The sequence below is a fragment of the Alligator mississippiensis genome, chromosome 7 (genome assembly GCF_030867095.1).
Source record: "Alligator mississippiensis isolate rAllMis1 chromosome 7, rAllMis1, whole genome shotgun sequence".
Lineage (NCBI taxonomy): Eukaryota > Metazoa > Chordata > Crocodylia > Alligatoridae > Alligator > Alligator mississippiensis.
The window spans coordinates 89,231,657-89,256,449 of record NC_081830.1 but is presented as its reverse complement, the minus strand read 5'-3'; the positions used below and the strand labels follow the sequence as shown (position 1 = coordinate 89,256,449).

The following is a 24,793-nucleotide window of genomic DNA, read 5'->3' as shown; positions in this document are numbered from 1 at the left end:
ACAGTATTAATACTCCTTCTCAGATTTTGTTTTGCAAGGCTAAATAAGCTAAACTTTTTTACTAGTTCCATAGGCTCCATTCCCCGATCGTCCTAGCTGCTCTCTGAACCCGTTGCAATTTGAAGTAATCACTTCTGAATGTGGGTCACCACCGTTATAGACAGTGTTCCTGATGTCTCCCCAGTGCCTTGTATGGAGCATTAATACTTCTCTGTTCCTACTGGGAATGCCTTTCATGCAGCCTACAACCACATCTGCCTGGTTTGTGGCCACCTCACTTTGCCTCACGGTCCTGTGATTAACTAAGACACTCAGATCTTCCTTATTCTCTGTCGTATCAGCCTGGGGGATGATCAGGTGATATTAGGAATGTGTGGTAACTCTCAAATGCGTAATCTTGTGATTTGTGCTACCGAGCCACCTCGCTGCAATCTATTGAAAGTCAGCCCTTGACACAGATTTTACCCCAGCACTCTTCTACCCAGGGGCAGGGGGTTGGACTCGATTATCTTCCGCCCCTAAAAATCTATGAATCTGTTAATCTTATCCCTTTATTCCAGTTCTCCAGGATCATCCAGTTCTTCCTGTATGATACCTGGATCCTGTCTTAATGATGCATCCCAAATTTTTGTCGTCATAGATTTCATAAGCCCACTCATTTTTGTTATGCATGAAGTTATTAAAAAAAGTTTGTTCTTTTTAATGACTTCCCAAGACTGATCCTAACTTTTCTCCAGCCTGCTAGTTCTTTATTCAGCCCAGTACATTGTTGTTGGCCCTTTAATCAAATTCCTTGCATATCGTAGTTCTTGTACTAATCACTATTTGGTGCCTCTTTTCTTTGTGGCATTTATTGGAAAACAATAGCGTCACTGGGCTGGAAGGGACTTCGGGAGCTGAAAGAGTTTGTCTGAGTTTCACTTAAGCTTCCAGCAGTAGAGCGACCACGATCTCTCAAGATGAACCAGTTGCAGTGCTTTCCTGCATTTCAGGCAGATGAGACCTGACTTTTTACTACTTTTACCTAGATCAGTAACTCTCTGCCAACCTTTCTGATGCTGTGGCTTGCCTCCTCCTTACAGCCCACTCTGCCTTCTCTCCCCCTAGCCCCCAGTCCTATCCCACCTGGTTTTGCACCTAGTCTTGCCCACACGTCATGCACAGCGCACAGGCCTCTTGCCAGGCAGGCTGCAGGGACACTGAGCACGCTGCGTACTCCAGCTCTGGAACAAAAGCAGTGTGCACTTCTGCGGCCCCAGGTTTGGACCAGTGAACACCGTCTCATAGAGGAAATTAGCCCTCCCACAGTGCTGCTGGTTCCTGTTTGAGCCATGCCTGTATGGGAAAGCCTGGTGTCTCGCTGATGTTGCAGGACTGTTCAGGGAAGTCAGCTGACTTGCCCCCACCCCAGTCCTCTCTATCCACTTGTGGCCACCAGTTGAGAACTGCTGGGTTAGACAGTTTGTTATTTTATCAGAGCCAGATACCACGTTTCTCTGGCATGATGTCTTTAGCCAACCTATACTGATTTTTAGCCATTTACCCCCGTGTTTTCATTCTTTCCTTCATAATGTGTTTTAAAGACTGGCATAATAGTGAGGTCACGTCAGTGGCCCTGTAGTTGCCTGAGTCCCTCCGTTTTCCCCCTTCTTTAGACACAGGTGCCTTGTCTCCTGTTCTCCAGTTCTGTGGTACCACCCGTGACCCAAGAGACTTGTTAGAAATCCATGCCGCCCAGCCTGAAATACCGTGTGCCAGTTCTTTCAAAGCTAGGAGAATACCCGTGTCTGCTGATTGAGCAGACGGAGCTCTTAGTGTTCTGCTGTTTCCTTGGGGATGGTGATTTCTGTTTCCTCATCATTCTTCTTATCTAATTTGTCTTTGCCCTTGTGTTCAGTCTCATTTTATTGAAAAGTTAAGACAAAGTAGTCATTTAGTCTAGGGCCACACCTGCATTATCTTTAGTCACTTCTCTTCCCTTGTTCTCTCTGTTTGTATGACTGAAGAACCTTTTGCTATCTGTTTTATTTTCCTTTACAAATCTAACATCTCTCCCTCTCTGCTTCCTGTCCTTTGAAACATTACTTTATCAGTTTTTTCTTACATTTCTTGTAGGCTTTCTCCCTGTTTCTGATATTCTTGTTAAGGTGGCTGTTTGTGGAGTTTAGGTTTGGAACTCCTTCCTGTGTGTTTGGGGTGCGAGTTTCAGATGTTAATGCGCCCGTGACTTAAGCAAAGAAAATTGAAGCCCTTGAGGTCCTCGCACCAGGTGACTTCACTAGCTACTTCCCTTATGTTTTTTAAATGTTGCCCTCCTGAAATGGAACGCCTTAGTTTCAGACATTTTTGTTTGTTCTTCCACCAGCTTGACCTGTGCTATAAGGCTAAATTAATATTTGTGTGGTCTTCTCGTAGCTTCGATTATGGGGTGGGTTCATGTAAGCACATATATTGGCACCTACAAATGGTGAGACAATTGAAACAAATTGTCTTAAGGTGCCTTTGTGGCTGCATTTTTAAAGTGGCTACACTGAATGCAGTAGGTATTGGGTAGTATAGCAAGAAAGGCGTGCAGTGCTTGGAACGATCGCGTCAGTGCAGTTCTGTAAAGTATTTTAGAGGCCTGATAGAAAACCAGGAACATAACCTTGTATTTAAGATCCTGAAATCAAATCCCAAATAACAAGATCCTTCAAAGCCTATAGAGCAAGTTTGTGATATTAGCACTTTCAGTTCATCTTTCACCTGATCCTAACTTACAAAGATACCAGTGGTTTTCTCAAGTTTTGAAATGGAATATATATGAGAAAATGCTTTAAAAATCCTAAAACTTCTCTGATACTTTCTGCGTTCTCAGACATTGCATTTGTTTTGTACCCTTCAAATGTGGGTTCCTTTACACTGGTTGCAAATGAAGAATGTATGATACTAGGACTGACTTGCCGCTAAAATACTTACGGAAGATTTTATTCTAGAGTTGTTGTTTAGTATGGATTAAATACATGTTCCATTTGACTAAATAAGTTTAACCTCAAGATAAAAATGTTTTAGAGGTATGAAAGATTTCCCCCCTTCCCCCCATTTACTAGGTCTGTTATCAATGTAGAGAATATTAATTAGCCATTTAGGTCTGAAGTCAGGCAGAAGGCAGGGTGGAGATGCACCTTATAGACCAGCAGTTCCCAACCTCGGGTTGCGACCCAAATGAGGGTTGCGGGGGCAATGCTGGCAGCGTCGTATGCAAAGGACAAGCCACGCCACGTGCCAGGAGCTCCCGTGCCCTCACGCTGCTGCCACTGCCACCGCACTCTGCTCCCAGCTGCAGGTTGCGGCAAAAAAAGTTTGGGAACCACTGTTATAGACTGACTGCGTCAGAGATGCATTAACTTTCATGAAGCTCTCATGCACAAGTTGTATATGTTTTTTCATAACATCTGATGGAGCTGTTGCTCACGAGAGCTTATGCATCTCTGATTCAGTTGGTCTGAAAAGTGCAGCTCTGCCCTGTCTGTTGTCAATGTGATTACGGTACCTGACCTTCAAGAACTGCATGTATTTCAGACTTGTATGTGCAATTGGGTATTCGTGTAGAGACTGTTTGATATCATGTCATACTATGTTTTGAGGTAAGCTGTCACATGTGGGTGTTGCATAGTATTTGCTGAAGAAGAATGCGAGGTGAGATGGGAAAGGGCTTGAATTCATACCTAGCCCTTGACTTTTGAACTGGATGTACAGTCCAAGGCAAGGTTTTGTCCAGTGTTTGTAAACGATGGTCATTTCATCCCCAAATGTGGGGGCTAGATTTAAAACCATTAAATAAAGCTATTGGCACCTCACCTCACCTAGGCTACCTGAGAAGTAAATTTACTTGGTTTAGTTCTTGCATTTAAGGAGATTGGGCTAACCTAGCTCTTTCACTGTTCAAAGGGAGCAGTGGCAGAAGGTAAAAGGGCATTCACCACAATGCCATTTTCTCGTTAGCTTTCCTTTGTGAAATGTTTTCCTCTTAAAGGCTCAGTGGTTTTTTTGGGGCTGTGGAAGATGGTAATATTGCTTTATTTACTCTTTGGCTGTACAGCAATTGTTTGAAATTTAATATAGCTACCATTCAGGGAATGGAAAATGTGATTGCAGTAAGTTCTCTATAAAAGTAAAGCAATATTTGAAAGAGCCTTTAACTACTGTCATTTATTTATACCGTGTATTCATGCTGTGCTATTAAACTAGGGTAGAAGTGTGAAGGACATGCAACCTCCAGTCAAATCAAAGAAACATGCATCAAGATGATATCTTATATGAGAAATGTACAGGTAAAAGTTTTCTTACAGCAGAGCCTTGCATTGTGATTAAAGCATTTGACAGTAAAAGCATATGGTCCACACCTTGCAGACAAATACACAGGTGTCTAGAGGCACCTCCTCAGATAGCAATTAAGTATTGTACTCCCTTTTACTTTCACTGGCCTTCTGCCACTAAATACAATAGGGACTGAATCTTAAGACTTAGGTTTGAGCCTTTCAGTTTATAATAGTGACCTACAATTCCAGCTCCCACAAGCTTATGGTCTAAAACACAAGACCTAATATATGGACAAGACATGTAAACGGAGGAATCGAGGTAGAGGATGAGAGTAATTTAAAAAAAAAAAAAAAAAAAAAAAGAAGCCTTTTTAGCTAAGACTAGCTGTGTGTTCAACCAGTAGTCGGACAGTGGCGTGAATCGCAGCTCATCCCGTCCCTGGGTCTCGGAGAGAAAACAAGACCCCCGCCCCCAAGTGCCTCATGCCTACCTGGTACCATACCCCTGTTGAAATCCTTGCAGGTTAATGCCTTGTTTCACTGCGAATCTTCTAACTGATTGATTATGTGGATGAGATCAGGTTGGAGGGGAGAGGCTATGCTGCACTACACTTATCCTCAAGCTTGGTTGCTTTAGTCACTATTGTTTTATGTAGGAAGTAGATTATACTAATGTGCTGCTGGTTTCTGATGGAAAGAAACCACTGGATCCTACCTGGTCTAGGAAATATGCTGTCAGATACACTATTTGACTTACAATTCAACAGGTATGACAATGTAAGTGGATTTATGGGCTGCATGTAATGATCCAGTCCAGTGGTTATCCGCCTGTTTAAACACAAGGCACTCCTTGTAAAATGCAACCTCTTAGGTTTTCACTGGCTTTTAACCACAGAAAAATAATAGAGCTTTCTTTTTCTGTTTAGAGCTCAGAAAAAACTCGGTAGTCAGAATATTTTTAATGCTATAGATTTTGGGGGTTCTTTGATCTTTTCAAGAGTGCTGCAGGGTGCCTTGCAGTGTTAGTGCTGTTATGTGTACAAACATAATTTACAAGATAAAACCAGAGATTTCCAGTACATTCAGATCATTCTGGCCTGCTGTGGTCTTTCTGAGTTTTTTACAACAGAAGAATTGCTTTGTTTTCTGACTGCACAATAATAACAGGGGGAAACGAAGAGCTGGTGTTTTCAGAGAGGTGCCTCCAATCTACCAAGGGGTGTGTTGAGTCTAAAAAGGCTGAGGGCCATTGCCTTAGATACATTTTGAGAGGCAGTGGGCACTAGGGGATGAGTTCTCTGCCTGGTGTCCTCCCATCTAAAAAGTTCAAGAACCATGGGACATGGGTCACTTCAGTTTTTATTCTTTAAAAAAGATTCTTCTCCCATCCTTTCTTCTGCGCCTCCAGCTGAGGCAGTGCAGAGAGGATTACTTTAGCACACCAAGCCCCATGGGTCGCGGGGAGGAGAAACAGCCTTCTGGAGAGTTCACGTTGTGGTATGAAGGGGTTACCTGTTTGCACAAACCGTTCTCCCTGCAGCAGCTTTTCTGGTTTTGGGCTTTCCTGTCTGGAGTTTGAACAGCTGAGGAGGCCACAGATGTTTTGCTCTGCATCAGCACTGGGTTGAACTGGAAGATTTGCTCCTTTAGTCCTAATTGCAGAGCTATTTGGCTGAGACTGCTGGCCCAAGCCCCAGTCCCAGCTTCCATTTCTCTCTGGACATTAATTCACGAAGGACAAACATTCTTGGTACTTGTCACAATTGACGTCCAGTCCTCGCTGTTGCTCTATGGCTGTTTCCTGCATTTATAACAGGAGAGTTTTGTTTTGGCTCAGAGTAGGGTCTTGGTCTGAATTATGAGAATGTTATGTGAACTGTAAGTAATCCCCGTCCCAGATGTTTTCAGTAGAGAAAATAGGCCTATTTTATATTCTGTTGCTTTGCTTGGAGCAGCTAAAATGAGAAGAAACAAGTAAACGCTGAAGAAGCAAGTGCATATCCTAGTAAAACATACTTCAGTCAGCTGTCCAGAGTGTGTGCTCCAACCTTGCACTCGTTCATTCTCTCTGAATAGCTTGAAAAGTGTCATCATGTATTAATATGGCTATGCTCAGTGCAGGAGGACAGGGTTTATTTTCTATCTTTTTCCTAATAATTTATCCTTGGTTTGATCCTGTTAAGTGAACTTACCCACAAGAGTTTCTGGATGCTAGGATGAGCTGGAGAAGCAGCCAGAGCAAGGGAACTTTGGGCCCAGATGTGAAGGGTTAAATGGGGTCTAAGTGGGGCCACCATTTCTTCCTTGGTAGCTCCAGGGCCCAGAGCTTGCCCGGGGCTGTGGGCAGCGCCTCTCTCACTATGTAGCCTTGGGAGGAAAGTTGCAGAGATGAATGAGCTAGTGGGAAAATGGCCCATTCAGAGACCTTTCCATCTTGACTTGGACTTGGCAGAACGAGGAGAAAGAGACTTGTTCTTTGCTTTAAACCTTCTCGTCAGTGTCTTCATCTTGGCTTCAAGAACACCTGCATGTCAGCTCTTCTCTATTGTCCTGCCTACCTGTCTGTGCCCTAGAAATACAGACAATGCGGGTGGGAAGGGACCTCAGGAGGTCACGTCCAGTCCAACCCCCTGCTCAAAGCAGGACCATCCTCCAGCATCTGCCCTTCCTGCCCTTTTGTTTCCATTTGGTCAGTTCCTTCCTCTTCCTTCTCCTCCAAAAAAGAAAAAGACTGAAGTGAACGTGTTTCTGCTGACATGTCCCACCTCTGCTTGCAACCTGGGCTTGTCTGGCCTGTTCAGATCACCACTTCTTTGCAGCAGGGACTGGCTGCTGCTCCCTGTTTTTTTGTCGGGAGTCTGATGCAGTGAAAACCCATTACTGATTGGTCCTCGGCTCTGTCAGTGAGCATAATGAAGTGATTTTTGTATCTGGCAGACCCACTGAGGAACGAAGCCATCATTACTTGTGCTCTGGGTGTCTAAACCTTTCGATACTTGTTCCTTTCTTTCTCCTCTTGTACAATTTGAATTCCACACGTTCTTTGAAAACAGGTATCTATTGTACGACTAAGTGGAAGCAAGTTATTTGCAGACAAGGAGCAACAAAGAGATCTTGACTGTGCGGCATGATTGTTGGCCTGCACATTTTGACTCTGGAAGATATTCTTAGATGCACTAGAATATAGCTGTGTATGAGCCAGTTGCTGCATTTATAGTGAGCATGTCCCGTAGAAACCATTAAGCGCCAAAGGTCTGATCCAAAAGCTTTAGCTCTGTATTTCTTGCTTGAATTAATGTACGTTGCAGCGAGTTTTCAGAATTTTCAGTGGGAAGGGACTGTTCCAGTGTGCTAACACGGAGGAAGAGCCGAGCAAAATCGCAGAACATTGTGCAACTTCGGATGCGAAGGGCTGGTGCCATGTTCAGAGATGGTGGTGTAGCCAGAGAGCCATCTTGTCATAAGCCCAGCACTGATGCTTGACACTCTGGCTTGGATCAGTGGTCCTCAACCTTTATAGATTCAGGGAACCACTCCACAAGTCTTGACTTTGGCAGGACCCCGGTTGAGAACCAGCTGTGCTGTCTTGGCGTACCTCAGTGGTTCTCAGCTGCCGAGGCCAGGTAAAATTACCTTGCGTGCCTCATGCAGAGCCGCGCTGGGAAGAGCTGTGGCACCAGCAGGCACTTCTCCTGTATTAGGGCTCTCTGATAAGCTTAAAGTAGGCTGGAGTGTGCACTTGTGCTGCAGCCCTTCCAGGTCCAACCCTGCACCTTGTCTCCTGGAAACTGGTGCCGGGGCAGGTGGAACTGTCCTGTGCATCTCTTTCCAGGAGGAGCGTGGGATGGCCAAACTGGGATGGGCTGTGGCATCAGCGGGCTTTCCTGTCTGCTTGAGGCTTATCGCAGCGTGTGCCTGTACCGCATCCTCCTGGTCGGGTTGCACGCGAGGCTCACAGGCACTCTCACCTGGCCGTGGGGGCAATGCCTGTGCCACCGCACCCTGGTTGAGAGCCTGTGGTTGAGACAAGTAGGTGACTGAAATCATTTCATGTTACCTTGGCAGGGTTTGCTGTAGGTAATGGTTCAGCACGACTCTTCTCAGACGGCTCCGATTGGAAGGGATGTGCTTGGGTTTCTGTCGGAGAGCAGCGACTAGAATTTTGTGGTGCAACTTTTGGATGCTTTTAGAGTGGCAAGGCATTGACCTGAGCACATCTTGCACCATCATCATCTCTGTAAAACTTCTTTTCTGTAAGACTAGGTTCTTTGGGTGAATCTGATATCTTCTATTAGACCAACTAAACGGTTGGAGAACAATTTTTAAGCAAGCTTTCGGGTTCAAAAACCCTTCATCAGGCTGAGGAAGCCCCTGCAGTTGGTGTGTGCTCTTTCTGGATGAAATGAAAAGTAAAAAAGCCAGAGTCTCTGCTGGCATGCATACAAGACAGGCAGTCAGTGAAAATGTAGATTGAGGAGTCAGCGGGTCTTTTCTGTAAGGCATGTTCGTCTGTACTTCAAGTAGCAGCAGTGATAATATACTTTGCACTTAATGCAGTAGAGTCGTTCCAATATTTAAGCTGTTTTAGTCCTGAGTTTTGTGTGTTACAAATGCAAGCTTGTACCGGCCTATGAAAATATGAAAGAGAAACTGAATCTGACTGAATTCATGATGGAAAAAGCTGGGCAACTGCATCATCTAGCATTGTCTTGCAGTGGCACTAGTTTTTTAAAATGTTTTGTTTCTCTGACACTGAGTCTAAACTTCCTTTCCAAACCTTACCCCTGGGTTGTTTGATACACGGTCACATCGTGCTTCAAGCTGCCCAAGAGAGACGATACGTTTGGCCCCTACCTCTTCTATCCCAGTCCCGACAACTCTCCCTTCCTACTGTGTTAATGTCTCCAAATGTTAGTAAGCCCCATCATGCTTTTATGTAGCCTTTAGCCAAGCTAATGGTTTCCTCCTGTTATTCCCTCCACCCCTTCTTCAACAGACATCTCATTAGTCAGTATTTTTCTGATAATGACCTGAACTGAGCATGTAGTCACAAAGTATATTTTGTGTAATGCCTTGGTGTGCAACATATTATTTTAATCTTGCAGGGCTGCTTTAGAAGAAGTGGAAGGAGATGTGACAGAATTAGAACTGAAACTCGATAAGGTAAGATGCTTAATGTGACTATCGGTATGTTGTAAACTTAAAAAAATGATATTGTTTAGTAGGATTAAATGAGTCTTCAGTTTCTGCTTTTCCATGGTGAGTGCCACTGACATTGTCTTGTGCTTAGTGGTATCTGAACATGGAGCTGGTACATTTGGCAGTGCAGTTGCACATTTTGCATGACACATTTGTGCAGTGCTAAATCAGACTTGGCAATATAGTCTCCACTGTAGGCAAGTAAACCATGCAACTCTCACATTTTATAAAGTGATGCAATAGCCATAAAATGTAAAAGTAAAAGAACTGTAGAGATTGTGGCCTTATTTCTTTAATAGACAGCAAAAGTGGGGGTATCACTGGAAATAAGTTTTCCAAAGGGCCATGCTCTGTTGTATTTCTGCTGTAATCCAGAAGTGCAAATTCACCCTCTCAATTCCAACTCTCGTCTTTAATGAACTTTTCACAGTTACAAGTATTTTAAAAATAAATTGACTCCTTTTGGCCATTACATCAACTTTAACTAATTCTGCTTGGATTGTGGCTTAATGCTGTATCAAGCTGGACTTTGCAAATAGTACTTTTTTTTTACTCTGTTTACTTGAATTGCATGCTTGTATAAACTTGCTTCCTTCTGAAGCAAGCTTGTTTGCATGTGTTTTAGATGGGAACTAACTTGTTCTAATAAGCATACAGCAAACGTTTTGCTGCTTACTTGCTTTTTTAAATCTCATGTGAAACACGTCCCTGTCCCAGCTGCAGTCAGGCTAAAACCAAAGTGAGGATTTGGAAGGAGACAGCTGGACATGAATTGGGGTGCCTGTAATTTGATGCTTTTTGTAAAGAAAAAAAACATTTGAAATCCCTTTCTCCATCCAGCTAGGTTCATTTGAACACTTTTAGGATCCTGACCCCTAGGACTAGGAGCAATGACCTCAAACTGCAGCAGGGGAAGTTTCTGTTGGACAGTAGGAAGAACTTTCTGACCATGAGGGTGGTCAAACATTGAAACAGGCTGCCCAGAGAAGCTGTGCAGTCTTCATCCTTAGGAGTTTTCAAGAGCAGGTTGGACAGTCACTTGACTGGGATGGTTTAGTCAGGGATAATCCTGCCCTGAGCAGGGAGCTGGATGAGATGACCTTGTGAGATCCTTTCCAGCCTGCCTTTCCTGTCATCCTAAAAACCTATACCAGAAACTGGTGCTGGATGGGAAACTAGTCAAAATTCATTTGAAAACTCAGTTTTACCTTAACCTGCTTTTCAACCTTCCCCTTAAATTTGTGTTAAAGCTGTTCATGAAAGGCTTTGTCGGAGGGCAAGTCAGCTGAGATTAAATATTTTTAGCATACTTGGGTAAGGAAAACTGACAAGAATGAGATCATGTTTTACAAATAAAATGTTGTCAAATCAGAATGGTTGAGAAAAATAACACTGAAGGATTGCCTATTTAAAAATATGACAGGCTCAGTATTGCACATTGCTAACACATGTAAATGCAGTAACACCTATTAACTGTGATGCAGAACTTTCAGTGGGTAATACTTTACGTAATGATTTTGCTTAAGGAGAGTTCAGTTGATTACTGGCCAGTTAACCACGTGGCACCCTGCTGAAACCCCTATTTGGTCAAGTGATTAAAAAAAAAATGTATAAGACAGTTAGATGACTCTGATGGACTTCATTAGCATAGCACCAATAATTCAGCACGTTGGCAGAAAAGAAGAGTGTTTGGGGAAATATGTGGCGTGGATTTCTTACCAAGTTTTGCATTGGATTGTCAGTCCGAAGTGGGAGGGAGGCTTCGTGGGGGAGGCGTGACTAAGAGAAGTTTTAGGTAGTTCTTGGGGTCTCAGAGAACCAGCTCAAACCAGTTTGTTAGTGGTCCTTAGAAAGGGTCAGTTAGGCAAGAATGAGCGCTGAGAAGATTTACAAAGGAGTCTTCCTTATCTCTGGTCTTCCCTGTAGCTGGAACTTAACTGAGTTGGATGCTGTCCATGGGCCCATAAATTGGCTTCTTCCTTGCAAAAGACACTTAACACACTAGACAAGAAGTGCTCAGAATTTATTAGCATGCCTGTTTGGTGAGTGTTCATTGCAGAAAACAAGGGAGGCTTTGCAGGGGAAGGGAGCGGGTCTGGGTCTCTGCATAACCCTGCACTTGCCATATTGTATGAGCAAAGAGCTGCTGCCTAGTAGTACATCAACTACATGAGGTTATATGATTCATTATCTGTACGATTAAAACTAAGAAACTTAGTTAAAAACTACATGTTTTAATCCTAAAACAGCAGTGTGTATCCCTTTTATTTTCTAAAACTTGTGTCAGCGCTGCCAACAAGGCCGTAAAATGAGGGGGAGACAAAATGCTGGTTCTCCCTAAGAAACAGCTGTTGAGTCAGTTGTGCTTTAAACTCTGGCATGGAGATGGGAATAGGAACTCCTACAGAATGTGTTTGCCATGATGTACGAGCACATCTGGAAGATCCTTTTCTTGAAAGTTTTATGATACCTCTTTTAATACCTCTGCTTTATACAGTGAGAAACGAGAGGATATTTGTGTTTGTTCAGTGTGAATAATACAGTTAATTGTGTTGTCTGGAGGTCTCTTTTCTTGCTTAAGGGACAGTATGTCTGCATGCATTTACAGAGTAATGAGTACAACTCTGATAGTTCACAGATCATACACTATAGCTGCGCTATTGGCTCACAGAGTTTTTTCATGGCTAGATTCACAGAGCATGCCCCAAAACAAGGGGTGGTGGTGACGGTTGGATTAGAGAGTACAATTACTTCCCTATGGTTAGGACAGTCGTCCAGCACTGGGAGACCTGGGTTCATGTTTTCCTCTGCCCAGTGTAGTTTGAACCCACGTCTCTAGTTCCCAGGAGAACTGCCAGAATACAGGGCATTATAGGGCAGGGTGCATTTAATCTCTGCCTTGCAGCTCTTCTGCTTTGGAAATACTCGCGCTTGCTGGAGCAAAGTGGTATTTCTGCCTGCCAGGTGAGACCCTCCCCCACCAGTCTACATAGTCACTCCCTCTGTCTTGCTCTTTGACCTAGTGTTATATCTGCTCTCTGCCTGATTTGGAGCAGGGGGGAGCCAAGTTCTCCCACTTCGCAGGAGAGCATCCTACCCACCAGGCTAGTCACTCTTTCACTCTGGCTCAGTGAGTATTTGAGCATTTCATTCAGACATAGGAGAGCTTTGGAGCACGCTGTGTCAGAATACCCCGTTGTGAGCTGGTTCACATACTCCAGGGCAGGGTTGAAATCCTTGTAGGTAGAGAAGGGACTTGAACCTGCGTTTCATACAGTCCTGGCAAGGGCCAGCTGCTGGAAAAGATAGTGGCATGAATTAGTGCCACTGCTGCTTCCTGGTCTGTAACTTTAGCTCTTTGCTTCCTTTGCTTTTCTTACATATACCTCTAAATGAAACGGTTCTTTTTTGCAGAAAACCCCCAAACATGTTTAATGGGGCTGTAATGGGGCGGGAAAGTATTTTGGGCAGAGGGCTGCTTACCAGTTGTGGCAAGCTGTCGAGGGCTGCATGGATAGCCTCACCCCTTGACAGGTGCCCCATCCCCTGGTCACCATTTTGAGACCAATGTCCCAGGGCCAGCACCAGTGGGGCCCAAAGCGGGCCGCAGGCTGGCAGGGGTCTGGGAAGCCAGGCTGGCCTGCACCATCAGGGAGAGGGGGGAACTGGCCCGGCTCCATAGAGTCCTTGCTGGCTGGGACCCTGTACCCCTGCTGCCCTGCTCTGGGCCCCACTGGCGCTGGTCCCAGGACACACCAGTGCGGGCCCTGTGCTCCTGCTGGCTTCCCACTCGCTCATTCCCAGTGCCCCCCAGCCCCGTGGTACAGGCGGGGGGCAGCACGCAGCCCTGACCCCCTGCTTGCCAGCAAGGAAGGAGCTGGTGCGGAGCATGCGGAAAAGCGGACCTTCGCCCGCCCCATGGCCCTTGTTCCCTGCTGCAGCCACTCTCAGCGTGCATGGGGCTGTCTTGAGCAGGCACAGGCAGCCCCAGGCGGGCTGTGAGCGGCTGCAGCGCAGGGAGCCGGCCACGGGGCAGGCAAGGGGCCTCTACCCCCTCCACCCTTCCCGCCCCTCCCCGGTTAAATGCACAAGGAATCCAGCTGTGTTAAGTGACTATTTTTTAAGAACCTGAATCAAATCACTAGTTTCTTTAAAGCGTAATGTTAGTTCAGGTTATCCTGTGCATCTTGCCTTTTGTTGTAATAATTTGGCTTATTATTTAAATAAAATTACAGTTATTACTGCCCCTATTAGTGTAATTCTTTCTGGTGCTTAGAGAGAGAGCTTTTCTAAGCATTTTTCTTTTATAGGCAATTAATTGACAGTGTGGGGAACAAAGGAATATACTATACAACTCTTTGACTGCAATTATTGTTTTTTCTTTCAGTTAGTGAAGCTCTGTATCGCAATGATTGATACCGGCAAAGCTTTCTGTGCTGCCAACAATCAGTTCATGAATGGGATTCGAGACCTTGCACAATATTCCAGTAAGGATGTACTAGTTGAGGTAAGCACTTGAGAGCGAGACATGTTTTGGAGAGAAAATAAGGAAAACGTTCTACTCGAGTGGGAGCAGGTGTAGAAGTAATCTCATTCATTTACATTATAGCTCTTTTTTTGCTACTTCTCCTTTAATGCGTTTACCAGCCATTGACACATGCCACTTTATCAGGAGGTTTTCTTTTCTCTGGGCTGTGGCATATCTCCTGCAGAAATCCTCTATAAAAAGGGGCTCTTATCTTGGGTGGTTGGAAAGCAGGATAAACAGTTGCCATGAATCTTCCTGTGTTACTAAATGTGGGGGAAAGAGGAGGCTGATTTATTGAACAGCCTCAGACCTATTGCTCTTGGGTTTGACAATAATAACACCAAAAAATAGTGTAAGTTTAAATCACGGCTCTTGGGTAAAACATCTTTTTTGTAGCTATAATGCTTTTCTGGCCTAATTCTCAGCACACGGGCTCCATTTCAGCAGTGGCATAGTCTCATAATAACATGCTTTTTAGTAAATTTGTAGAAGTTATACCTAATATATGGTTTTTGTTTTGAAATTTATATGAAAATTTCTCTTTGTATTTCTCATACTCACCAAATTTTGCCTTATTTGCTATTTCACATGTATACTTTTTCATGTACACATTTATATATTGAAGTAAACCCTGTGTATGTTATACACAAACCGTTTATATTTTCATGCACACACCTTACTTCCATCTAGATAGAAAGATTTATTTGCTATTTTAGCTAAATCAGGAAGTTACAATTTCTTTATGTTTACAGGATGAAGTTTGAAAACTGGCTGAATTTTTCTTTGGAGGTTGGCTAAAAATGCATACATTTTAGCTAGCTTCCGATTAAAATCCGGTCTAATTTTATTCAGTAGAAATATGAAAAGGTTTGGTTCCTGGTAGCATTTTGTTAAGACTGTTTGCTAATCTCTTTCGACAGTTGCTCAAAAAGAGTTGGGTTTGCTGCTTTATTAAAGACTTCCCATGAAGACATTGTAGAGATTCTTGCGAGACATTTTTGAAGTTATGAAGGAAATAGAAGGAAGCGGAACATGATTTTGTTCTTAAATTGTGATAATTGCTGCTATTTACTATCCGTGGAAAATGCAGTGATATCATCGAGTATGGTTTTCGGGCCAGATTCTCTGATGCTGTAAATTGCTATATTCCAATCAAATTGACTTGTATGTTTAAAGCAGCAATAATTTGCTTTTATTGTTTTGTAATTTTAGGTGAAGACGTTGTTGTTAGAAATGTATACTTCCTTTGATGATAATATGCATCTTTCTCTTGGTATGCTGAATATAGTTTCATGATCCTTCTCTAGGAAAATGACTTTAGGCTGTCTCATAAAAATAGACTATTTTCCTTGGTATAAGAGAGAAACTATAGTTTTTTGAAGGTTTATATTTTGATCTGTATCTCATGGGATTTGGCTTTACCCACTTGTTTTTCTTCTTTTACAGAACAGCCTGATGAAGTTTTCTGAGACCCTGCAGGAAATGACCAATTATCACACAGTAAGTGTTGGTAACTGAAGTGTGACTGACCAGTTTGTTTCAGCAAACAGATTGTTAGAATAATATGTTTAAAGAAACGCAACCTTTTCATAATATTTTAAGGGGTGGACATTGTTTTTACAGATGTGTTCATTTATACTTGTCCTTTCCTTCAGATGTTATGTTCCCTCTTGGAAAACATCTCCCCCACTTCTGTGTGGAAATACATGGCTCTGTGCATATGCTGCTGGAACTGAACACAGACCTAGAAGCTTGAGGCTGGTTGTCCTTTCTTATCAGCCTGACAGGCAACAGAGATGAGCCATTTGCCAGACTAGAGTTTTGCTTCTCCACTGTTTTTCATTCCATTTTTTGCCTCTCCATAGACAAGTTGCTGCAGTTTTTTCCCTCGCTCTTTGTGTAACTTCTTCCTTCCCTGGACCTGTGACAGATTTAGTCAAGCAGAGAAAAAGGACAAAATGCCAAGATTGCAACACAGCAGTAGGTTGCACCGTGGCAGATTTCATCTTTCTCCATACAAAATTATGAGCTTTTAGAAGTTGCTTCATTCTTGCTTGCAGGGAGCAAGGAGTATTGTGTTGAGTTCTCCCTCCAGGCTTCTTTCTCATTTCTTTGCTGATGAGGTGGAAAGCTACTAAAACTCCTTCCCAATCATTTTAAGTGCCAGAGGTGTGCAGGGCCCTCTTACAAACCTGGGATCCTTGGCTTCTGTCCTAAGGAGTTTAAAAATCTAGTCAAGCTCTGAGGATAGTCCACAGGTTCCAATTGAAATTAACTGTCTATGGGGGACATTAAATAAAGACTGTTTGCCATTAAGCCTTTTCTAAGGAGTGAGGTTTTAGAAAGTTTGAACAAAGGAAGGTTGCTTAGGAACAAAGGGTGGGAAGGCATTTCAGGTATAAAGTGTGCAAAGATGAGGGGAAAAAATGATACGGGGGGTGAGGGGGAAGAAATAAAGGAAGAGGGCAGTATTGAGGGAGGTCATAGGAGAAAGCAAAGGAGGGATTAGGCTCCACAGTGAAGACTACCAAACATGGGTGCGGGTAGTATGAATTGGATGTGGAAGGTCAGGAGTAGCCATGACATCTTGTGAGTTCTGGTGTGGGGGGAAAATCGCAGCGTGGCACTCAGCTGGCACGTTAGCTTGAACGGTCTTAGTATCTCCTGTGTTTGCTTCTCTCTCTCCTTACCATTCTGGCTGCCTGCCTGTTCATCCTTACAATTTGGTGTGACCCTTGTGGCACCTGTGTCCAGATCTCATGAGTCGTAAGACAGGTTGATGAATCCCTGTATGTAGAGGGGCTGTGTTCTTCACTGGAGTCTTTACTGCAGCTTGATGGAAAAGTAGCAGAAAGCAGACAGACAAGTCTTCAGGAAGACTGCTCCTCTGCTAGATGAAAGTAAGGAGACGGATGCCACGGTTCTACTGTGTGGAAGGATCAGGAGAATTAATTTGGTGACGGTTGGGTTCACAGCTCTATCCATCTCCCCTGCCACCTTTTCCACTCCTCAGATGAGCATGTGTTGGAATAGAGCAGCACCGCTCGAGACCTGGAGGCATGAGAGCAGCTCTGAGCATGTCTGGCAAACACCACCTCTCCTACAGTGTTGTTGTGAATTGCTGGGTGCCTGAATAGCATTGATTCATGGATTTATAGATTGTAGAGTTGGAAGGGACCACAAAGGATCATCGTTTCCGACCCCCTGCCCCTGAAAGCTTGGCACTGACGCGTATAGGCAGAGCTGTAAATCTGGCCAGCTCTCCTTGTGGGCAGTTTCTCACTTTTTCACAAAAAACCCCCAAATGTAGTTTTCTTTGCATTTTTCTTGCTAAACATTTTCATTCTACATTACTGTAGGTTACTGTAGTAAAATTGTAGGTTGCCCAGCAGTGTGCTTCGTGTGTCCCTTCATCTGTTAATTCTGCATCCGGTTGTCCTCTTGTGCTAGCTTCTCATTTGTACAATCTCTCCTTTTGTCAGACATTGGCAGGCTTAAATGTCAGTGGCAGGAGTGGCTGTAGCCTGGTTGCCAGTTTGTGCAGTAGATATTATCTACCATTTAGTTGCACGGCTCTTTGATTCCACAGAGTGGGAATTAAAATATGCAAGTTTTCTGAGATGCTCCCATTAAATTTGATACCCTTGTTAAGGGGAGCACTCATCCACAGGTTTCTCTTCATTATTTGGGACAGGAAGGAGCGATAAGCTCTTAAGGGTTTTACCTAGGGGATATTGTCAATGCTCGGTGTTTGCATAGCTTTATCCCTTCAGAGTTACTTGACTGACTAAAGGGGCAAACAGTGAAATTGCAGGGAGTAGGCATTTGCTGCATGGGACCTGTCCATCTGTCTCCTTACTGCATGGCAAGTAAAAGCAACACTAGGGCAAGTAGCCATCAGTGGAACAGAGTTAAACTGCCTTGGTTTAGGTTCATCTTACTGTGGGGTGAGACCAGGCGGATGAACAGGTACCAAGAAACTGCTTTTCATCTCCCTACGTTTTGTTTTTACCCTACTTCTCAGAGCACCCTTTGTGATTGGTAAGTGTTATTAACCTTGTTTTCTGACTGAGGGGAGTAGTGGGGCAAAGAAGCAGAGTAACTTTTCCAAAGGGAGGTTGTGTTCGAGCTGGGTGTAAAGCTTGGCCATTCCTGGTGCTCTGAGAACTGGATAATACTGCTGAAGTCTTCTTAATATGTTTGTCTAGCCAGGTCTTAACCTCCAAAGGCGGAGACTCCACCACCTCTCTGACAAGCCCATTCCAGTGCTTCGCCACCCTCCTTGTAAGAGAGATTTTCCTCATATCTAACCTAAATTTCCCTTGCTGCAACGTGAGCCCATTGCTCCTTGTCCTATCATCTGCCCCCACTGAGACCAGTCCAGCTCCATCCTCTTTGAAAACCCCATTCAGGTAATGTCCTACAGCGTTTTGTGGGAAATCCCAAGTATGTCCTTCTTAAAAGCTCATTTTCATTCATCTTTGCCAGTTGCCGCCTGTTTTAAAATCTCACACGTTACTCCAACAATTTTTCATAGTCCTTTGAATTTTCCAAGTTGCTTGGAAAGAGTAACTGCTTGCTTTTCTTTAAACTTTAGTTTCAGTTTTAACAATTGGATTATAAAGGATGGTAATGATCATATCCTACATGGGTAGGAATGCATTTATATTATCAAGAAGATAAGAAAACTACATATAAAGAAACCCCTCTTCTCACTTGTAGCATCTAAGATGAAATACTCCTTCCAGAGTACTCCTTCCCCAGTCCTTTCTCAGCTGTTAGGGGTCTGTTTGTAGTCAGAAAAGGCCGGGCTCTTCCTTGCCCTCATCAAGTGCTAGCTGTCATTTAACTTCTCTTTCCCAGGACCACCAGGCCCCTCTCTGCTGTGAAAATGTGTGCATGACTTCCCTTCTGTCACCTGTTTTAGTTAATTTTCCACTGCTCTGAACACCAGCTCCTTGCAGAGAAGTTTAGGGTGAACTTGTTCTTTGCCCATGTAACCACCTACTATGTAGCTACAATGCACAGGGTCCTATATTGTCTTCCAGCTCTGCCAAGTCAGGTAATAACTACCATTTAAGCATTTTTTCAATAAAGCTTTTATATGCATTGCATCGCCCATACTTTCTGGATGTCTTGAGTCTTCATAGTCCACTCATCCAGCCTTGTATATGCCTATATGACATGCACTAGCCCAGGGGTGGGCAGTTATTGGGGCCTGCGGGCCCCACAGGGTCTCTTGTTAAAGTGTTGCAGGCTGTCATCATCGCCCCCCCAACCCACCCCTGCAGCAACTTGCCAAAACTTCCTATATGGGACGGGGCCGCAGGAGCCCTGGGAGGGGTGGGCGAGGCCCGGGGCGTGGGGTGGTGACAGCGCAGGGCTGGGGCCCAGGGCAGAACCCCAATCTGCTGCCCATGGCCCTGCGTTGGGTGTGGGTTCCATGGCAGGGGCATGCAGGGGACAGATCACAGCACTGCTCTGGCCCAGCCCTGTGCTGTCACTGCCCCAGGATCCCAGGGGCTCCATGGAGACTGGCTGGGAGCCACGTGGACAGGGCGCTCTGATCGCATCTGCCCGGCAGAGAACCCTGCCTTCGGCTCCTGGCCAGTCCTCATGGAGACGCTTGGGTTTTGGGGCAGTGATGGTGCAGGGTCAGGCCTGGGGCAGAGCCCCGGTTCTGTGGGCAGGGACAAGTGCTGAGCACATCGCAGCTCTGCCCCAGCCCCATGCTGTCACGGCCAGAGAGACCCTGGGGTCTTAGGGCACTACCCACCCATCCTGCTCCCAAACACTGCTGCCTGCTGGCCCATGGCCCTATCCCAATTGCCCAGCCAAGTGTGTGGGGCCTGCCCCTGGCGCTGGGCGTGGGGCTGATGGGCTGGGGTGCCCGGGCAGTGGCAGTCAGGAGGAGCTGCTGCTGCTGGGAAAAGGGGTCTGGCAGCGGTACCACCCCAGCCCCACTGCGTGCCTGGGCCTGGGCACTGCCATGGCCTGGGTTCATGTCACGCCTTTGCTGCTGTGGGCCGGGCAGAATCACTCCGTAGGCTCTGTCCAGCCTGTAGCTGTATTTTGCCCAGCCCTGCACTAGCCCCTAGGTCACATTAATTGTGTGTTTTTGGAAAGAAGTTAAAATCCTGAAGTCAGATAAGAAACACCGGAAGACATGCTAAGAAATCTGGTGGTTACAGCACATGACAAAGTTAACTTCTTTAACCATTTCTTTGCTTCCAGTTTTTTGAGCAGGGACCAGGGCATCCCCCCCACCGGGATCCCCGATGGACCCAGGGGAGGCGCTGCCAGGCCCAGGGTCAGTGAGGACCTAGACAGGGAATTTCTGGAGGGACTGGGTGTATTTAAATCAGCTGGTCCTGACGACCTCCACCCCAGCATGCTGAGGGAATTAGCAGAGGTCATTGCGGGACCCCTGGCACGGCTTTATGAGAACTCGTGGTGCTCTGGCGAGGTGCCGCAGGACTGGAAAGAGGCCAATGTGGTCCCCATTTTCAAAAAAGGGAGGAAGGAGGACCCAGGAAACTGTAGGCCTATTAGTCTTACCTCGATCCTGGGGAAGCTGTTTGAGAAAATTACCCAGGAGAACATCTGCGAGGGGCCGACGGGGGAGACCATGCTCAGGGGCAACCAACATGGGTTCATTCAAGGCAGGTCCTGTCGGACCAAACTGGTGGTCTTCTACAACCAGGTCACAAAATCCTTGGACACAGGTGTTGTGGTGGACATAGTCTTTCTGGACTTTAGGAAGGTCTTTGACCCTGTCTCTCACCGCATTCTCATTAAGAAATTAGGCACCTGTAGTGTCAACACCTACACAGTCAGATGGGTCGCTAACTGGCTGGAGGGCCGCACCCAGAGAGTGGTGGTGGATGGATCATTTTTGACCTGGAGGGATGTGGGCAGTGGAGTCCCCCAGGGCTCGGTCTTTGGACCCGCACTGTTGAACATCTTCATCAGCGACTGGGACGAGGGGGTGAAAAGCACCCTGTTCAGATTCACAGATGACACCAAGATGTGGGGAGAAGTGGGCATGCTGGAGGAGCGGGACAGGCTGCAACTAGATCTGGACAGGTTCCAGGGGTGGGCGGATGAGAACAGGGTGGGATTCAACACTGACAAATGCAAGGTGCTGCACCTGGGGAGGAAGAACCAGCAGCAGACCTACAGGCTGGGGAACTCCTTTCTCGTCAGCGCAGAGGGAGAAAAGGATCTTGGAGTCATTATCAATTCCAAGATGAACATGGGCCGGCAGTGTGGGGATGCGGTCAGGAAGGCCAACCGTACCTTGTCGTGCATCCACAGATGCATCTCGAGCAGGTCCGAGGAGGTGATCCTCCCCCTCTGCGACACTGGTCAGGTCACAGCTGGAGTACTGCGTCCAGTTCTGGGCACCGCACTTCAGGAGGGATGTGGACAGCATGGAGAGGGTCCAGAGGAGGGCCACATGCATGGTCAGGGGTCAGCAGGCAGACCCTACGAGGAGAGGTGACGGGACCTGAACCTGTTCAGCCTCCACAAGAGAAGGCTGAGGGGGGATCTGGTGGCCGTCTATAAACTGGCCAGGGGAGACCAGCGGGCAATGGGGGAGTCCCTGTTCCCCCGAGCCCTACTGGGAGTAACAAGGAATAACGGCCATAAGTTGTTAGAGAGTATGTTTATACTAGACATCAGGAGGAACTACTTCACAGTCAGGGCGGCTAGGATCTGGACCAATTTCCAAGAGAGGTGGTGCTGGGTCCTACCCTGGGGGTCTTCAAAAGGAGGCTGGATGAACACCTAGCCAGGTTCGTTTGACCCCAGCACTCTTTCCTGCCCATGGTAGGGGGTCGGACTAGATGATCTGCTCAGGTCCCTTCCGACCATACCAACAATGAAACTATGAAGGTTAAAGGGATAGGCTGAGTCCCAGATGCTATTTTATGAAAATAATGTAGAAATTTCTCATGTTCTTCTGTTTTCCTCCTTCTGTCTTTATTACCACTTGGGCTATTGACAGGTCTTTCCTTACCATTTTGTTCACATTACACTTAGCAGACTTAAAATTACCAAGCTCTCCATGAAGTGTCTGGGTCAGTATTGGCAGGTGCCCCGTTCAGGTCAATAAGACGTGTTCAGTATAGAAAAGAAGCTAGCAGAGAGGTTTTACAGGACTAGAGAAGCTGAGAACAAAAAGCTCCTTAAAATAGCACTATTAAAGAAGCATGTATGTATTCTTGAAAACTCGTGTTTAATGCTTATTTTTAGATATAATACAATTGGTTTCAGATGATATTTCAACTGCTTTCTCTATTTCAGTTCAAGCCAGTATGTCTCATTAATATAGGGAGGTGAAGTAACTTGCTACTTGGTTTTCTAATACTTATCAGAATTTGTTAAAAACCCAATAATTCAAAGAATTTTTGTTTGATTAGTGATTTAGGTCTGTTCTGTTAAATACCTTGATGATTATAGTGTGTTTCTTGCAGATGCTGGGGCTTAGCTGGTTTGATACTGTTTCCATGTCTCCAGAAAAGGACATAGCTATTTTTGGTTGTAAAATGTCTCCATTATGTGCTAGCTGTGCAATTGCCATCTCCTTCAAGCAGTTTTTTCCATGTGTGTTCTCTTCTGGCTGCACGCGTGCCACATGCAATCAAGTTTTGGACTCTTGGTCAGCCGAGTCTGGGCCTCTCCTCTGCCCCAGTTGCCTTTTGTGCCGTGCCAAGGACACGGAGGGTGGGGCAACCGCAAACCTTCTTCAGTTCCTCCTCGCTCCCTGTGGCCCTGTCAGTCCTGTAGTGTCAGCGCCTCCAACTCCCTGTCCAGATCATGTGTTCTCTTTTTCTTTCTTTCTTTATTTGCAGAGTGTTTAGGCAGGTAGTTATTAAATCAGTTCTTTCCCTAGATAAAGAGTTGTTTTATTTTCCTTGTGAGATGTTCCTGGTACTGGGTCCTGCTATTAAGGCAGATCAAAGTGCTCCTGGTTTTGAAACTCCTTGTCTTATGACATAGTGATGCCACTTAAGGATGGGTCTTTTGTGCCTTGAACTAGGGCACGTTCCTGAGCAATGCATCACTTGCTGGTCATTCCCTATGAAGGCAGAAGGTGGAGGAGATGCTTCTCAAACTCAGCTGTGCCTGTGTGATTGCTTGCTCCTCCAAAGTGCATTCGGAGCAAAAGGAGTCCTACAAATGGGTATTGGCCCATTGCTAGATGTGAAGGGCTAAAATTGTCAATCGTAACATAGAACTGTTTGGGAAACGCTCTCTCTTGTTGTGTGTGTGTTTATCACAGCATGGTGACTGAACCCTCTTTGATTCCAGCAGTAGCTCAGGAGGTTGTTAAACAACCATTAATAAAATTTAACACTGGCCTGAGTGAGCGGGCCATGATGTTGCGTCTGAGAGTCTTGTAGGAGTTGGCTGAGGAGCCCTCTCAATGTTTAATGTTGATTCGCAACATGGGTGGACCCCAGATCTCGGCGAGGGGGCTGTGGGGGCACAACCCTTTCAGTGGTGTGGTGTGGCCATGGTGAGAGGAGCGAGAAGAGCTTGTCATGCGCACATCACACAGCTAAAGCGGGTGTGATCGCACCCCCCTCACCAGGATCTGGGATGCCGGTGATCTCTGAGCTCACCAGCATGTCATCCGAGCTCCTGCTCAGAGCTTTGTGTGCCGTGAGTCTGTGAGCTCACCGGCTGGTCAGCGTGAGCTCTGCCCAGAGTCTCTGCTTTCAAGCAGCTCTGGAGCCCAGGGGGTGAGCACTGCAGCTGTACACCCTTCCCCTCCCTCTCTCGGCACCCCCTGCACCCTCCATGCCTCCAGATCTCCTGCTGAATTGAGCGGTAGGGGAAAAGAGGAGAGGGGCGATTTGCAGTAGGAGCTGGTCCACCCAGGACCCAATCCCAGTGTGTGGCAATGGCCTGTTTGCGGTTTGATCCAACTCGGTGGGGCTTGGACACTTGGTGGCACTGCTCTTCTCCTGCCACCTTTCTGGAGCTTTGGGGAGTTTTGCAGGCTGAGGGTTGAGTGCCCCTGAGCTAAATTGATAGTATCCTTTTTTGAGACTCTCAGATTAGTTGATAAAAGCATTTGGTTGGAATTGCACGACATTTTTGATTAGGAAACTAGAACAGTGCAAAGCCTATGTGGCACATGGTAAATGGATTAAAACCTGACAAAGGGACAGACAGGTTTCAAGCTATAACTGCAAGCAGGAAATCACGACCATGTAGGTGAGTTTCTAGCGAGGCCTCACAGGCATCAGTTCTTGAGCATGTGGTATGTAGCATTGTTATCAGTGACCTGAAAGAAAACAGACAGGCATGCTGCTTTCAAAGGGGAGCAGACACTAACTCTTGTGCTGCAGTGAAACAAGTGACCTAAATTCCACTAAATTTAGCAGGGCTACAGCTGGAGTAGCTCTGTTACACCTGCAGGCTACAGAAGGATGCAGGTGTAACATGCATCGTGAGGGTGTGTGCTGGTCTCCAGGATACAGTTATTATATCTGACAGTGTCCAAAGTCAAAGGCTGGAAGAGCGGTAAGCAGTCAAGGTGACAGATCGGTGATACAGAGCTATCTGTGTTGCTGGGCACAAGCAATATGTATTTTAACACGTGCAGTTTCTGGGAGGATGGAATTGAACCCATGCATCCACCTTGTAGGACTGAGTGAACAATTTTAACTCAGGGAATGGACCTGTCTGCTGTTGTGGGCTGGCCAAGGAAGAGCTCTGCACAGTGTGCAGCGATGACCAAAGAAAACCA

General features: G+C 45.7%; 1 protein-coding gene across 2 annotated transcripts in view; it reads left to right on the top strand.

Moving 5' to 3' along the window:
- Positions 1–24,793, top strand: part of ACAP2 (ArfGAP with coiled-coil, ankyrin repeat and PH domains 2) — a 100,617-nt gene that overhangs the window by 20,025 nt on the left and 55,799 nt on the right. For both annotated transcript variants that reach the window (XM_006264140.4, XM_014595805.3), the window contains exons 2-4: positions 9,407–9,464; positions 13,888–14,007; positions 15,475–15,528. In XM_006264140.4, coding sequence (XP_006264202.1) covers positions 9,407–9,464; positions 13,888–14,007; positions 15,475–15,528 — 232 coding nt within the window. The remainder of the gene's footprint in view (positions 1–9,406; positions 9,465–13,887; positions 14,008–15,474; positions 15,529–24,793) is intronic.